At 47.8% G+C, this 16,390-nt stretch overlaps 1 protein-coding gene across 4 annotated transcripts in view; it reads left to right on the top strand.

Annotated features, from left to right (window-relative positions):
• STK38L (serine/threonine kinase 38 like) overlaps nucleotides 1-16,390 on the top strand; it is a 177,764-nt gene that overhangs the window by 151,250 nt on the left and 10,124 nt on the right. For all 4 annotated transcript variants that reach the window (XM_038772844.1, XM_038772818.1, XM_038772826.1 and 1 more), the window contains 3 exons: nucleotides 4,405-4,522; nucleotides 5,324-5,447; nucleotides 12,649-12,744. In XM_038772844.1, the coding sequence (XP_038628772.1) occupies nucleotides 4,405-4,522; nucleotides 5,324-5,447; nucleotides 12,649-12,744 (338 nt within the window). The remainder of the gene's footprint in view (nucleotides 1-4,404; nucleotides 4,523-5,323; nucleotides 5,448-12,648; nucleotides 12,745-16,390) is intronic.

The raw sequence follows: 16,390 nt of genomic DNA, 5'->3' as shown, positions 1-16,390 counted from the left end.
CTCTCCTAAGCGCTTAGTTCAGTGCTCTGCATGCAGTAAGCACTCAATAAATAGGATTGAATGAATGGAACGCATGAGTTCTGACGGTCTGGGGTGGGCTTCGGGGATGACCCGGACCCTGAGAGCAGGCTCCAGCTCAGACGAGGGGCCTCTGTGCTTGGCACATAGTAAGCGCTTAACAAATATCACTATTGTTTTTATTGTTATTAAAACACAGAAATGTCACATCCCTTGCCCACGAGGAGGTTACACTCTTAATTCTGTATTAACAATAATAATAATAATCATGGTAGGTGCTAAGCAGTTAACAATGTGCCCAGCACTGTACTAAGCTCTAGGGTAGATGCAAGTTTTAATCCCCATTAATCCCCACAGTCTTAATCCCCATTGTACAAATGAGGGTACAGAGAGGCGAAGTGACTTGCCCAAGGTCCCACAGCAGACAAATGGTGGAAGCAGGATTAGAACCCAGGTCCTTCTGCCTCCCAGCCCCGAGCTGTATTCCACTAGGCCACAGTGGAATTACTATTCTTACTCATTCAGTCAATCAATCGTATTTATTGAGTGCTTACTGTGTGCAGAGCACTGGACTAAGCGCTTGGGAAGTACAAGTTGGCAACATATAGAGACGGGCCCTACCCTCGTTCAGTCATTTATTGAGCGCTTACTGGGTGCAGTGCAGTTTACTTCTCTTTGTTAATAATAATAATAGTGATGGCATTTATTAAGCGCAGAGCACTGTCCCACGGGGGGCTCACAGTCAATCCCCATTTTCCAGATGAGGGAACTGAGGCACAGAGAAGTGAAGTGACTTGCCCAAAGTCACACAGCTGACAAGTGGCGGAGCCGGGATTTGAACCCATGACCTCTGACTCCCGAGTCTGGGCTCTTTCCACTGAGCCACACTGCTTCTCAGCCATTCAGCCATTGCCGGTGCCAAGCCATTTCCTGGGAGTAGCTGAGACCCCTCGGGTAGAGGAGGGGCACGGCACTGCTTTTGTTTTTAAGGTCCTGGGACCCCGGGAGTAGAAACTGAACCATTTATTCTAAATTATTTATTCACGTTAATGTCTTTCTGTCTCCTCTAGGCTGTAAGCTCATATATATGTATATATGTTTGTACATATTTATTACTCAATTTATTTATTTTACTTGTACATATCTATTCTATTTATTTTATTTTGTTAGTATGTTTGGTTTTGTTCCCGGCCCCCGCCTTTTAGACTGTGAGCCCACTGTAGGGTAGGGACTGTCTCTATATGTTGCCAACTTGTACTTCCCAAGCGCTTAGTACAGTGCTCTGCACACAGTAAGCGCTCAATAAATACGATTGATTGATTGATTGATTGATTTTGATGCTATTGAAGCCCGTCTACTTGTTTTGTTTTGTTGCCTGTCTCCCCCTTCTAGGCTGGGAGCCCGTTGTTGGGGAGGGATTGTCTCTACCTGTTGCCAAATTGTACTTTCCAAGCACTTAGTACAGTGCTCTGCATACAGTAAACGCTCAATAAATACAATTGATTGAATGAATGAATGAATGAATCAGCAGGGGACCTGTCTGCTAATTCTGTTATATTTTCCCAAGCGCTTAGAACAGTGCTCTGCACAGAGTAGTAGTAGCAGTAATCATAATAATAATAATGATAATAATGGTTTTTGTTCATGCTTATTATGGGCCAGGCACTCTACTAAGCTCTGGGGCAGCTACAGGCTAATCAGGTTGGACACGGTCCCTGTCAATCAATCAATCAATCAATCGTATTTATTGAGCACTTACTATGTGCAGAGCACTGTACTAAGCGCTTGGGAAGTACAAATTGGCAACACATAGAGACAGTCCCTACCCAACAGTGGGCTCACAGTCTAAAAGGGGGAGACAAAGAACAGAACCAAACATACCAACAAAATAAAATAGGATAGAAATGTACAAGTAAAATAAATAAATAAATAAATAAATAAATAGAGTAATAAATATGTACAACCATATATACAGGTGCTGTGGGGAAGGGAAGGAGGTAAGACGGGAGGATGGAGGGGGGAGAGGAAAGAAGGGGCTCAGTCTGGGAAGGCCTCCTGGAGGAGGTGAGCTCTCAGCAGGGCCTTGAAGGGAGGAAGAGAGCTAGCTTGGCGGAGGGGCAGAGGGAGGGCATTCCAGGCCCGGGGGATGACGTGGGCCGGGGGTCGACGGCGGGACAGGCGAGAGCGAGGCCCGGTGAGGAGGTTAGCGGTGGAGGAGCGGAGGTTGCGGGCTGGGCAGTAGAAGGAGAGAAGGGAGGGGAGGTAGGAGGGGGCGAGGTGATAGACAGCCTTGAAGCCCAGGGTGAGGAGTTTCTGCCTGATGCGCAGATTGATTGGTAGCCATTGGAGGTTTTTGAGGAGGGGAGTAATATGCCCAGAGCATTTCTGGACAAAGATAATCCGGGCAGCAGCATGAAGTATGGATTGAAGTGGAGAGAGACACGAGGATGGGAGATCAGAGAGAAGGCTGGTGCAGTAGTCCAGACGGGATAGGATGAGAGCTTGAATGAGCAGAGTAGCGGTTTGGATGGAGAGGAAAGGGCGGATCTTGGCAATGTTGCGGAGCTGAGACCGGCAGGTTTTGGTGATGGCTTGGATGTGAGGGGTGAATGAGAGAGCGGAGTCGAGGATGACACCAAGGTTGCGGGCTTGTGAGACGGGAAGGATGGTAGTGCCGTCAACAGAGATGGGAAAGTCAGGGAGAGGACAAGGTTTGGGAGGGAAGACAAGGAGCTCAGTCTTCGACACGTTGAGCTTTAGGTGGCGGGCGGACATCCAGATGGAGATGTCCTGAAGGCAGGAGGAGATGTGAGCCTGGAGGGAGGGGGAGAGAGCAGGGGCAGAGATGGAGATCTGGGTGTCATCAGCGTAGAGATGATAGTTGAAGCCGTGGGACCGAATGAGGTCACCAAGGGAGTGAGTGTAGATTGAGAACAGAAGGGGACCAAGCACTGAACCTTGGGGAACCCCCACAGTAAGAGGATGGGAGGGGGAGGAGGAGCCTGCAAAAGAGACTGAGAAAGAACGACCAGAGAGATAAGAGGAGAACCAGGAGAGGACGGAGTCTGTGAAGCCAAGGTCAGATAGCGTGTTGAGGAGAAGGGGGTGGTCCACAGTGTCAAAGGCAGCTGAGAGGTCGAGGAGGATTAGGACAGAGTAGGAGCCGTTGGATTTGGCAAGCAGGAGGTCATTGGTGACCTTGGAGAGGGCAGTTTCCGTGGAATGAAGGGGACGGAAGCCAGACTGGAGGGGATCGAGGAGAGAGTTGCTGTTGAGGAATTCTAGGCAGCGCGTGTAGACAACTCGTTCAAGGAGTTTGGAAAGGAATGGTAGGAGGGATATGGGACGATAACTAGAAGGTGAGGTGGGGTCAAGAGAGGGTTTTTTTAGGATGGGAGAGACATGGGCATGTTTGAAGGCAGAGGGGAAGGAACCAGTGGAGAGTGAGCGGTTGAAGATGGAAGTTAAGGAGGGGAGAAGGGATGGAGCGAGAGATTTCATAAGATGAGAGGGAATGGGGTCAGAAGCACAGGTGGCCGGAGTAGCACTTGAGAGGAGGGAGGAGAGCTCCTCTGAGGATACCGCTGGGAAGGATGGGAGAGTAGCAGAGTGGAAGACCGTGTGGGGCCCACGGTCTTCATCCCCATTTTACAGATGAGGGAACTGAGGCCCAGAGAAGTGAAGTGACTTGCCCAAGGTCCCACAGCAGACAAGTGGCGGACACAAGATTAGAACCCAGGTCCCTCTAGGCTGGCTAGGCTAGCTAGGCTATTAAGCGCTCAATAAATACCATTGATTGATACCATTGAGAAGCAGCGTGGCTCAGTGGAAAGAGCCCGGGCTTTGGAGTCCGAGGCCACGGGTTCAAATCCCGGCTCCGCCGATTGTCAGCTGGGTGACTTTGGGCAAGTCACTTCACTTCTCTGGGCCTCAGTTCCCTCATCCGGAAAATGGGGATTAAAACTGTGAGCCCCGCGTGGGACAACCTGATCACCTTGGAACCTCCCCAGCGCTTAGAACGGTGCTTTGCGCATAGTAAGCGCTTAACAAATACCGTTATTATTATTATTATTGATCCTGAGGACAGGGACGACCCCTGGGGAGAGGGAGCGAGGGAGACTGTGTGTTGGGTAGGGACTATCTCTCTATGTTGCCAACTTGTACTTCCCAAGTGCATGGTACAGTGCTCTGCACACAGTAAGCTCTCAATAAATACAACTGATTGATTGATTGATTGATTGACGAACATCCCCACTGAGCCTCCTGGCACCGTACCCAGCTCTGCCGGAACTACCAGATAAATGTGCCGTAAGATTTAGCGCTCGCTCGCGGAGGAAAGCCCAGCCCGAAACTTTCACGTCCATTTCTACCACTGCTCGTTTTCAGGCCTACTCTACCGTGGGAACGCCGGATTACATCGCTCCGGAAGTATTCATGCAGACGGGCTACAACAAGCTCTGCGACTGGTGGTCGTTGGGAGTGATCATGTATGAGATGCTCATAGGTAGGTCGTCTGGCATCAGCTTATTTCTGTCGGTGTCCGTCTCCCCCTCTAGAATGAGCTCGTCGTGGGCAGGGAATGTGTCTGTGCATTGTTGCTTTGTAATCTCCCAAGCGCTTTGTATGGTGCTCTGCACCCCATAAGCGCTCAATAAGTCCACTTTGATTCACTTTTTGACCCACGGGAAAATGCGGTCGGTTAATGTGGCCAATGTCATCAGCCCGTGGCCATCTGGGCACCTCGGTGCACGGTCCGCCTGGGCGAGCCTGGGAAATAGGCGGCGTTTCCCAGGCCCACCTTGTACCCCGAATTTGGGAAAACCAGCTGGTCAGACGGGCTCTTTGGGTCTCAAGAGGGCAGGATCAACTTGGCCGTCTTGGGCGAAATCATCATCATCATCAATCGTATTTATTGAGCGCTTACTATGTGCAGAGCACTGTACTAAGTGCTTGGGAAGTACAAATTGGCAACATATAGAGACAATCCCTACCCAACAGTGGGCTCACAGTCTAAAAGGGGGAGACAGAGAACAAAACCAAACATACTAACAAAATAAAATAAATAGAATAGATATGTACAAATAAATAAATAAAAAGAGTAAAAAATATGTACAAACATATATACATATATGCAGGTGCTGTGGGGAAGGGAAGGAGGTAAGAAATGGGCCGTGGTTTCCGACGCGACGACGGCGGTTTTGAATTTCGGGGGCTCGGTAGAAACCGTGACCTTTTGGGATGAATTTGTGTGGGAACACATGCCCGGTCAGAAAAGCAAGCGCAACTTTTCTCTTTTCTCCTCCAGGCTACCCCCCCTTCTGCTCAGAAACGCCCCAAGAAACCTATCGGAAAGTGATGAACTGGAAAGAAACCCTGGTGTTTCCCCCAGAGGTGCCTATCTCTGAGAAAGCTAAAGATCTCATTCTAAGGTTAGCGGCTGAACTCAGGCAGCGGCCAAGAACTAGAAATAATTACGATGATTGCCGTGTCTGTTAAGCGCTTACTGTGTGAGCTCGTTCCGGGCAGGGAATGTTGTCTGTTTGTCGTTATAGCGTACTCTCCCAAGTGCTTTGCACACAGTGAGGGCTCAATAAATATGATTGACTGAATGAATGTGTCAAGCACTGTTCTAAGCGCTGGGGAAGGGACGAGGTCATCAGGTCGGACACAGTCCCTGTCCCTCGCGACAGGGAGGATAGGAATGGAATCTGCATTTTCCAGTCGAGGAAAGTGAGGCACAGAGAGGCTTGTCCAAGGTCACACAGCAAGGAGAGGACGGAGCCGGGATTAGAGCCAGATGATGATGATAATGGCATTTATTAAGCGCTAACTATGTGCAAAGCACTGTTCTAAGCGCTGGGGAGGTTACAAGGCCCTTCAAGGCCCTCCTGAGAGCTCACCTCCTCCAGGAGGCCTTCCCAGACTGAGCCCATTCCTTCCTCTCCCCTTCGTCCCCCCTCCATCCCCCCCATCTTACCTCCTTCCCTTCCCCACAGCACCTGTATATATGTATATAGATTTGTACATATTTATTACTCTATTTTACTTGTACATATCTATTCTATTTATTTTATTTTGTTAGTATGTTTGGTTTTGTTCTCTGTCTCCCCCTTTTAGACTGTGAGCCCACTGTTGGGTAGGGACTGTCTCTAGATGTTGCCAATTTGTACTTCCCAAGCGCTTAGTACAGTGCTCTGCACATAGTAAGCGCTCAATAAATACGATTGATGATGATGATGATGAAGGTGATCAGGTTGTTCCACGTGGGGCTCACAGTCTTCATCCCCATTTTGCAGATGAGGGAACTGAGGCCCAGAGAAGTGAAGTGACTTGCCCAAAGTCACACAGCTGACAATTGGCAGAGCCGGGATTTGAACCCATGACCTCTGACTCCCGGGCCCGGGTTCTTTCCACTAGGCTATGGAGCTCAATCAGTCAAACAATCAATCAATCATATTTATTGAGCGCTTACTGTGTGCAGAGCACTGTACTAAGCACTTGGGAAGTCCAAGTTGGCAACATCTAGAGACGGTCCCTACCCAACAGTGGGCTCACAGTCTAGAAGGGGGGAGACAGACAACAAAACCAAACATATTAACAAAATAAAATAAATAGAATAAATATGTACAAATAAAATAAATAAATAGAGTAATAAATCCGTACAAACATATATACATATATACAGGTGCTGTGGGGAAGGGAAGGAGGTAAGGCGGGAAGGAGGGGGAGAGGAAGGAGGGGGCTCAGTCTGGGCTTCGGGTGGTATCGACATGGTATATTTAATGCACGTGGCTCAGTGGAAAGAGCCCGGGCTTTGGAGTCAGAGGTCATGGGTTCAAATTCCGGCTCCGCCACTTAGCTGTGTGACTTGGGGCAAGTCACTTCACTTCTCTGGGCTTCAGTTCCCTCAACTGTAAAATGGGGATAAATTAATTAATTAATGATGGCATTTATTAAGCGCTTACTATGTGCAAAGCACTGTTCTAAGCGCTGGGGAGGTTACAGGGTGATCAGGTTGTCCCACGGGGGGCTCACAGTCTTCATCCCCATTTTACAGGTGAGGGAACTGAGGCACAGAGAAGTTAAGTGACTTGCCCAAGGTCACACAGCTGAAAATTGGCGGAGCCGGGATTTGAACCCGTGACCTCTGACTCCAAAGCCCAGGCTCTTTTTCCACTGAGCCACGCTGCTTCTTAGCGTGGTTCCGATGCAATGACAGCGATTTTGAATTTCGGGGGCTCGGTAGAAACCGCGACACTGTGAGCCCCCCATGGGACAACCTGATCACCTTGTAACCTCCCCAGCGCTTAGAACAGTGCTTTGCACATAGTAAGCGCTTAATAAATGTCATCATCATCATCAACAGTGTTTTGCACATAGGAAGCGCTTAATAAATGCTATCGTTATTATTCTCTGGGCCTCGGTGACCTCATCTGTAAAATGGGGATTAAGATTGTGAGCCCCACATGGGACAACCTGATCACCTTGTATCCTCCCCATCACTTAGAACAGTGCTTTGCACATAGTAAGCGCTTAACAAATGCCATCATTATTATTATTATTATTATTATTATTATTAATGCATTTCCCTGGTAGGAGTCTAACAGCTTTCCGACTTTCTGAACATTTCCTTCCAACTAAATCATACTTTGCAGGCTAGCAATATTTACCTGCTTTTTGTTATTTGTTTGCTTGTTATTTAGAGGGGGGTGCAGTTATGGTACTTGATGATGATGATGATGGTGTCTGCTAAGTGCTTACTACGTGCCAACCACTGTTCTAAGCCCTGGGGGGGATACAAGGTGATCAGGTTGTCCCACGTGGGGCTCACAGTCTTCATCCCCATTTTACAGATGAGGGAACTGAGGCCCAGAGAAGTGAAGTGACTTGCCCGGAGTCACACAGCTGACAAGTGGCGGAGCCGGGATTAGAACCCACGACCTCTGACTCCCGAGTCTGGGCTCTTTCCACTAAGCCACGCTGCTTCTCTGTTAAGTGCTTACTATGTGCCGCACATTAGACTAAGCGCTGGGGTAGATAGAAGCTAATGAGGATGGACCCAATCCCTGTCCCATGTGGGGCTCACTGTCTTCACGAGAAGCAGCCCGGGCTTTGGAGTCAGAGGTCATGGGTTCAAATCCCAGCTCTGCCAATTGTCAGCCGTGCAACTCATTTAATAATAATAATAATGGCATTTATTAAGCGCTTATTATGTGCAAACTACTGTTCTAAGCACTGGGGAGGTTACCAGGTGATCAGGTTGTCCCACGGGGGGCCTCACAGTTTTAATCCCCATTTTACAGATGAGGTAACTGGGGCCCAGAGAAGTGAAGTGACTTGCCCAAAGTCACACAGCTGACACTTGGTGAAGCCGGGGCTTGAACCCATGACCTCCGACTCCAAAGCCCGGGCTCTTTCCACTGCTTCTCTAACTTCTCTGGGCCTCAGTTACCTCATCTGTAAAATGGGGATTAAGACTACGAGTGGGACAACCCGATCACCTTGTAACCTCCCCAGCGCTTAGAACAGTGCTTTACACATAGTAAGCGCTTAATAAATGCCATTATTATTATTATTAATCCCCATTTTACAGGTGAGGGAACTGAGGCCCAGAGAAAGGAAGTGACTTGCCCAGGGTCACGCAGCAGATGGGTGGTTAGTACAAGCGCTTAGTACAGTGCTCTGCACACAGTAAGCGCTCAATAAATACGATTGATTGATGATGGTTGAGCCGGATTTTCCCTCCCTCTTAGCGAGCCTCGTGTGGGATGGGAACTATGTCCGACCTGGTCATCCTCTACCTAGTCCAGCAGTTAGTACAGTGCTCAGCAAATAGTAAGCGCTTAACAAATAGCCTGATTATTAGTAGCAGTATTATAGTGTATCAAGCGTCCACAGGATACTGGATCCAGAACACCAGGCCCAGGGGTCTGGAATTTGCCCTGCTTGTGTGACCTCCTACTCACCTCTGCCACTCCAGCACTTGTGTCCCCTAAGTAGAGAAGCAGCGTGGCTCAGTGGAAAGAGCCCAGGCTTTGGAGTCAGAGGTCATGGGTTCAAATCCCGGCTCCACCACTTAGCTGTGTGACTTTGGGCAAGTCACTTCTCTGGGCCTCAGTTCCCTCGTCTGGAAAATGGGGATGAAGACCGTGAGCCCCCCGTGGGACAACCTGATCACCTTGTAACCTCCCCAGCGCTTAGAACAGTGCTTTGCACAGAGTAAGCGCTTAGTAAATGCTATCATTATTATTATTACCTGACCCTTTTTCTTTCTCTTGTGTGACCTCCTACCCTCACTGCCTCTCGACACTTCTGGGCCACCTAAATACCTGAGTACTTTTGATCCTTTTTCTTTCTTTTGTGTGACCTCCTACTCTCACTGCCTCTCCGAACCCAAGTACCCGAATACTTTTGACCCTTTTTCGTTCATTCAGTTGTATTTGTTGAGCGCTTACTATGTGCAAAGCACTGTTCTAAGCGCTGGGGAAGTTACAAGGTGATCAGGTTGTCCCACGGGGGGCTCACAGCCTTCACCGCCATTTTCCAGATGAGGTCATTGAGGCCCAGAGAAGTGACGTGAGTTGCCCAAAGTCACACAGCTGACAAGTGGCGGAGCCGGGATTTGAACCCATGACCTCTGACTCCAAAGCCTGGACTCTTTCCACTGAGCCACACTGCTTCTCTTTTTCTTTTGTGTGACCTCCTACCCTCACTGCCTCTCCAGCACTTCTGTGTCACCTAAATACCCGAGTACTTTTGACCCTTTTTCTTTCCTTTGCGTGACCTCCTACTCACCACCGCCTCTCTGACACTTCTGTGCCACCCAAGTCCCCGAGTACTTTTGACCCATTTTCTTTCCTTTCTTTTGTCCCTGTTTCTAAAGCAGTCACTCATTCATTCAGTCGTATTTATTGAGCGCTTACGGTGTGCGGAACACTGTACTCAGCGCTTGGGAAGTCCAAGTTGGCAACATCTAGAGACGGTCCCTACCCAACAGCGGGCTCACAGTCTAGAAGGGGGAGACAGAGAACAGAACAAAACGTACTAACAAAATAAAATAAGTAGAATAAATATGTACAAGTAAAATAAATCAATAAATAGAGTAATAAATACATATAAACATATACACACTCATGCACGTATCCTTTTCCTTCTTCCTCCTATCCTTAATTTCCTTCAGGGTCCACATTTCCCCTGCTCAGAACAGCGCTTGGCACGTAGTAAGCGCTTAACAACTACCATCCTTATTATTATTATTAGATGGTGAGCTCTTTGCGGGCTAGAATCGGGCCTCTGAAGTGAATCGCGTTCTCCCAAGCGCTGGGCACAGTGTGCTGCACAGAGTAGAGGCTCGGTCGGCCGCTTGGGATCCTGTCTTTGAGGAACTAACGGTCCACTGGGAGAAACAGAATAATGCCATCCCTTCCTTTATCAGTTAAAGACTGGTGACCTTGGGCTAGTCACTTGGCTTCTTTGGGCCAGAGTTACCTCATCTGTAAATAATAATAATGTTGGTATTTGTTGAGCGCTTACGGCCGCTTGGGATCCTGTCTTGAGGAACTAACGGTCCACTGGGAGAAATAGAATAATGCCATCCCTTCCTTTATCAGTTAAAGACAGGTGACCTTGGGCTAGGCACTTGGCTTCTTTGGGCCAGAGCTACCTCATCTGTAAATAATAATAATAATGTTGGTATTTGTTGACTACTTACTATGTGCAAAACACCGTTCTAAGCGCTGGGGGGAACTCAAGGAGATGAGGTTGTCCCATGTGGGGCTCACAGTCTTAATCCCCATTTTACAGATGAGGGAACTGAGGCACAGAGGAAGTACAGTGACTTGCCCAAGGTCACACAGCAGACAGGTGGGGGAGGCGGGATTCGAACCCATGACCTCTGACTCCCAAGCCCACACTCTTTCCACTGAGCCACGCTGCTTCTCTAAATGTAAAATGAGGATTAAGGCCGTGAGCCCCACGTGGGACAGGGACTGTGTCCAACCTGTTTATCTTGTATCTACTCCAGTGCTTAGAACACATAGTACGTGCTTGACGAGTACAATTGTTATCATTATTATCATTATTATTATTTGTGATTTTGAATGCCAGTCCTGAGCAGGTAGGCCTTCCCCCTACTCAACCTTCATTTCCTCTACTCCGCCTCCCTTTCCGTGTCATCCTGGCAATTGGATCTGCATCCATGAATTCACCCCACCCACAGCCCCACTTATAATAATAATGATGGTATTTGTTAAGCGCTTACGATGTGCCGAGCTCTGTTCTAAGCGCTGGGGTAGATACAAGGTAATTAAGCCGGACGCAGTCCCTGTCCCAATTGGGGCTCACACTCCTAACCCCCATTTTACAGATGAGGTAACTGTGGCCCAGAGAAGGGAAGTGATTTGACCAAGGTCACCCAGCAGACAAAGAAATGGTGGAGCCCGGGATTAGAGCCCACATCCTCTGACTCCCAAACCTGTGCTGTTACCATAATGGTAATGATAATAATAATAATGGCATTTATTAAGCGCTTACTATGTGCAAAGCACTGTTCTAAGCGCTGGGGAGGTTACAAGGTGATCAGGTGGTCCCACGGGGGGCTCACAGTTTTAATCCCCATTTTACAGATGAGGTAACTAAGGCCCAGAAAAGTTAAGTGACTTGCCCAAAGTCACACAGCTGACAAGTGGCGGAGCCGGGATTTGAACCCATGACCTCTGACTCCAAAGCCCGGGCTCTTTCCACTGAGCCACGCTGCTTCACTAGGTCATGCAGCTTCTCTTTGTCCATATCTGCAATTTATTTATGTATTCGATCGTATTTATTGAGAGCTTACTATGTGCAGAGCACTGTACTAAGCTAAATGAAGCAAGCAGTCTTGGTGCCCAGTGTAGTTTAGAAATTATTTTTTGGGAACAGGAGGGAGAAGAAAAGTTCTCGGTATGAGTTTCCATCCATTTCCTCCCATCGAATCAATCAATCAATCGTATTTATTGAGTGCTTACTGTGTGCAGAGCACTGTACTAAGCGCTTGGGAAGTACACGATGGCAACATATAGAGACAGTCCCTACCCAACAGTGGGCTCACAGTCTAGAGGGGGGAGACAGAGAACAAAACCAAACATACTAACAAAATAAAATAAATAGAACAGGTATGTGCAAGTAAGATAAATAAATCAATAAATAGAGTAATAAATCTATACAAACATATATACATATATACAGGTGCTGTGGGGAAGGGAAGGAGGTAAGATGGGGGGATGGAGAGGGGGACGAGGGGAGATCGAATGTAAATGTCTCTCTAAACTCTTAACTCCTTGTGGGGCAGGGAACATGACTACCAACTCTGTTATAGTGTACTCTCATTCATTCATTCATTCAGTCGTATTTATTGAGCGCTTACTGTGTGCAGAGCACTGGACTAAGCGCTTGGGAAGTACAAGTTGGCAACATATAGAGACGGTCCCTACCCAACAGTGGGCTCACCCAATCGTATTCGCTGAGCACTTGTTGCGCGCAGAGGACTGTCCGCAACAAGTGCTCAGCAAATACAAGTGATGACTGATGGATTGATTGCTCTAATGCCCTCTGTCTTGCCGCGCTTCGGTAATTCCCTTTTCTCCTTTACTGCAGATTTTGCGTTGATTCCGAAAATAGAATTGGAAGCGGTGGAGTGGAAGAAATAAAAGGCCATCCGTTTTTTGAAGGCGTGGACTGGGGACACATCAGGTATTTCTTGGCAGTTTGGTGGCAATAGGCCTCTAGGCCCTTTCGTGGACTTCAGCTCTCTGTTTCTCCAGAATGAAGAGACGTGATAAGGTCCCTGCCGCAGGGGAGAGTCAGCAATTTTCCAAATAACAATTAAAGGAAGCCACAGTGTTTCTCAATTTATTGCATTGATAATAATAATAATGATGGTAATGATGGTGTTTATTAAGCACTTTTCTAAGCGCTGGGGAGGTTACAAGGTGATCAGGTTGTCCCACAGGGGGCTCAAAGTCTTAATCCCCATTTTACAGATGGGGGAACTGAGGCCCAGAGAAGTTAAGTGACTTGCCCAGAGTCACACAGCTGACAATTGGCAGAGCCGGGATTTGAACCCCTGACCTCTGACTCCAAAGCCCGGGCTCTTTCTACTTAGCCACGCTGCTTCCCCTGATTGATGGGGTCACCGGTGAAGATATTTGCGTAGAATCAACCAATCGTATTTATTGAGCGCTTACTGTGTGCAGAGCACTGTACTAAGCGCTTGGGAAGTACAAGTTGGCAACATATAGAAATGGTCCCTACCCAACAGTGGGCTCACAGTCTAGAAAAGTGGGCTCACAGTCTAGAAGTTCCAGAGACCCCCCTAGTGAATCAATTCAATCCCTCAGGGATGCTTATAACAATAATAATCATGAAGGTATTCATTAAGCGCTTACTGTGTGTCAAGTTGTAAACTCTGGGGTAGATACAAGGTAATCAGGTTGTCCCATGTGGGGCTCACAGTCTTAATCCCCATTTTCCAGATGAGGTAAGTGAGGCACAGAGGAGTTAAGTGGCTTGCCCAGGGGCACACAGCAGACAAGTGGCAGAGCCAGAATTAGAAGCCACGTCCACTGGTTCCCAAGCCCATGCTCTTTCCACTAAGCAGCGTCTCATAAGTGTTTTTTGAATGCTTATTATGTGCCGAGCACTGTAATGAGCGCTTCAGAGAGAACAGTGCAGCAGACTTGGTAGACATGTTCCCTTGCCCATGAGAAGTTTGCAGTCTAAGGGAAATGTTCACCACAGAGCTAGCCATCTGTCGTGGGCTTACGCTCACTCTTTCTCCTTCTCCCTCTTTTCTAATAATAATAATAATGGCATTTATTAAGCGCTTACTATGTGCAGAGCACTGTTCTAAGCGCTGGAGAGGTTACAAGATGATCAGGTTGTCCCACGGGGGGGGGGGCTCACAGTCTTCATCCCCATTTTACAGATGAGGGAACTGAGGCCCAGAGAAGTTAAGTGACTTGCCCAAAATCACACAGCTAACTGCCGGAGCCGGGATTTGAACCCATGACCTCTGACTCCAAAGCCCGTGCTCTTTCCCACTGAGCCACGCTGCTTTTCTCTCTCTCACACATGCACACACAACTATACATCTTTCTGTGATACAAGGTAAGTTATCAGTTAGTCACTCGATGGTGTTTTTTGAGCCATTGCTGTATGCAGAGCACTGTATTAAGCGTTTGGGAGAGTCCAGTACGATAGCGTAGGTAGACCCGATCCCTGCTCCCAAGGATCTTACAGGCTATGTTAATAATAATAAAAATAATAATGATGATGGCATTTATTCATTCATTCATTCATTCAATCGTATTTATTGAGCGCTTACTGTGTGCAGAGCACTGGACTAAGCGCTTGGGAAGTCCAAGTTGGCAACATCTAGAGACGGTCCCTACGCATCAGTGGGCTCACAGTCTAGAAGGGGGAGACAGAGAACAAAACAAAACGTATTAACAAAATAAAATAAGTGGAATAAATACGTACACAATATGTAGTTGTGTGTGCATGTGAGAGTGAGAGAAAAGAGGGAGAAGGAGAGAGAGTGAGCATAAGCACACGACAGATCATCATCATCATCAATCGTATTTATTGAGCGCTTACTATGTGCAGAGCACTGTACTAAGCGCTTGGGAAGTACAGATGGCTTGCTCTGTGCTGAACACTTCCCTTAGACTGCAACCTTCTCATGGGCAAGGGAACATTTCTACCAAGTCTGTTGCACTGTCCTCTCTGAAGCGCTCATTACAGTGCTCGGCACATAATCATTCATTCAATCGTATTTATTGAGCGCTTACTGTGCGCAGAACACTGTACTAAGTGCTTGGGAAGTACAAGTTGGCAACATGTAGAGACGGTCCCTACCCAACAGTGGGCTCACAGTCCACCGTTAAGCGCTTACTATGTGCAAAGCACTGTTCTAAGCACTGGGGAGGTTACAGGGTGATCAGGCTGTCCCACGGGGGGCTCACAGTCTTAATCCCCATTTTACAGATGAGGGAACTGAGGCACAGAGAAGTTAAGTGACTTGCCAAAAGTCACACAGCTGACAGTTGGCGGAGCCGGGATCTGAACCCACAACCTCCGACTCCAAAGCCAGTGCTCTTTCCACTGAGCCATGCTGCAAGTCAGAAGGATTCTCAAAAGAAACTTGAAGTTGTTGGTTTAGAGTTACAGGTGACCGGGGTTGGCATCATTTTTAGTTCGTGCATATTTTCTACAAAATAGTAGAAACAAGACAGTCAGGTCGGAGAGAGGGCTCACAGCCCCAGGGATGTGGCAAGCCGGAATCTCGTCGCGATTTTACAGATGCAGGAACTGAGTCCCAGAGAGGTTAAGGAAGTTGCCCAAAGTGAGCCAGCAGATGGGTGGCAGAGGTGGGATGGAGGCCTGGGTCTCCCGGGGCTGCCTGTGCTCTTTTTCACTCATTCATTCAATTCAATCGTATTTATTGAGCGCTTACTGTGTGCAGAGCACTGTACTAAGCGCTTGGGAAGCACAAGTTGGCAACTATAGAGACGGTCCCTACCCGACAGCGGGCTCACAGTCTAGAAGGGGGAAACAGAGAACAAAACCAAACATACTAACAAAATAAAATAAATAGAATAAATATGTACAAGTAAAATAAATAAATAGAGTAATAAATACATACAAACATATATACATATATGCAGGTGCTGTGGGGAGGGGAAGGAGGTAAGGCGGGGACCACACAGCCGGCTTTTTGGCTGGGGAGAGAGCCAGATGCTCTCCAAACAGTAAGCGCTCAATAAACACGGTTGAATGAATGAGTGAAAGAAATTCAAGTGAAACAGTTCAGGGGGTGATTAATTCAGCACGGAATGAGTCAGTCTAACGGCCTACTTTTAATAATAATAATAATAATGATGATGGCATTTGTTAAGTGCTTACTATGTACAAAGCACTGTTCTAAGCTCTGGGGAGGTTACAAGGTGATCAGGTGGTCCCACGGGGGGCTCACAGTCTTAATCCCCATTTTCCAGATGAGGGAACTGAGGCCCAGAGAAGTGAAGTGACTTGCCCAAAGTCACACGGCTGACAGTTGGCAGAGCCGGGATTTGAACCCATGACCTCTGACTCCAAAGCCCGGGCTCTTTCCACTGAGCCACGCTGCTGCTTTTGCAGAACTGCCATATTATTTAAGCACTTACGTTGTGTCAAAGCACCGTACTAAGTGCCAGGGTAGGAAGCAGCATGGCGTAGTGGATAGAGCACGGTCCCGAGAGTCAGAGGACGTGGGTTCTAATCCCAGCTCTGCCATTTGTCTGCTGTGTGACCTTGAGCAAGTCACCTCACTTCTCTGGGCCTCAGTTACCTCATCTGG

This window comes from Tachyglossus aculeatus, chromosome 2, assembly GCF_015852505.1.
Source record: "Tachyglossus aculeatus isolate mTacAcu1 chromosome 2, mTacAcu1.pri, whole genome shotgun sequence".
Lineage (NCBI taxonomy): Eukaryota > Metazoa > Chordata > Mammalia > Monotremata > Tachyglossidae > Tachyglossus > Tachyglossus aculeatus.
Note: the sequence above shows the minus strand (reverse complement) of the source record. Positions and strands in the feature narration are given on the sequence as shown.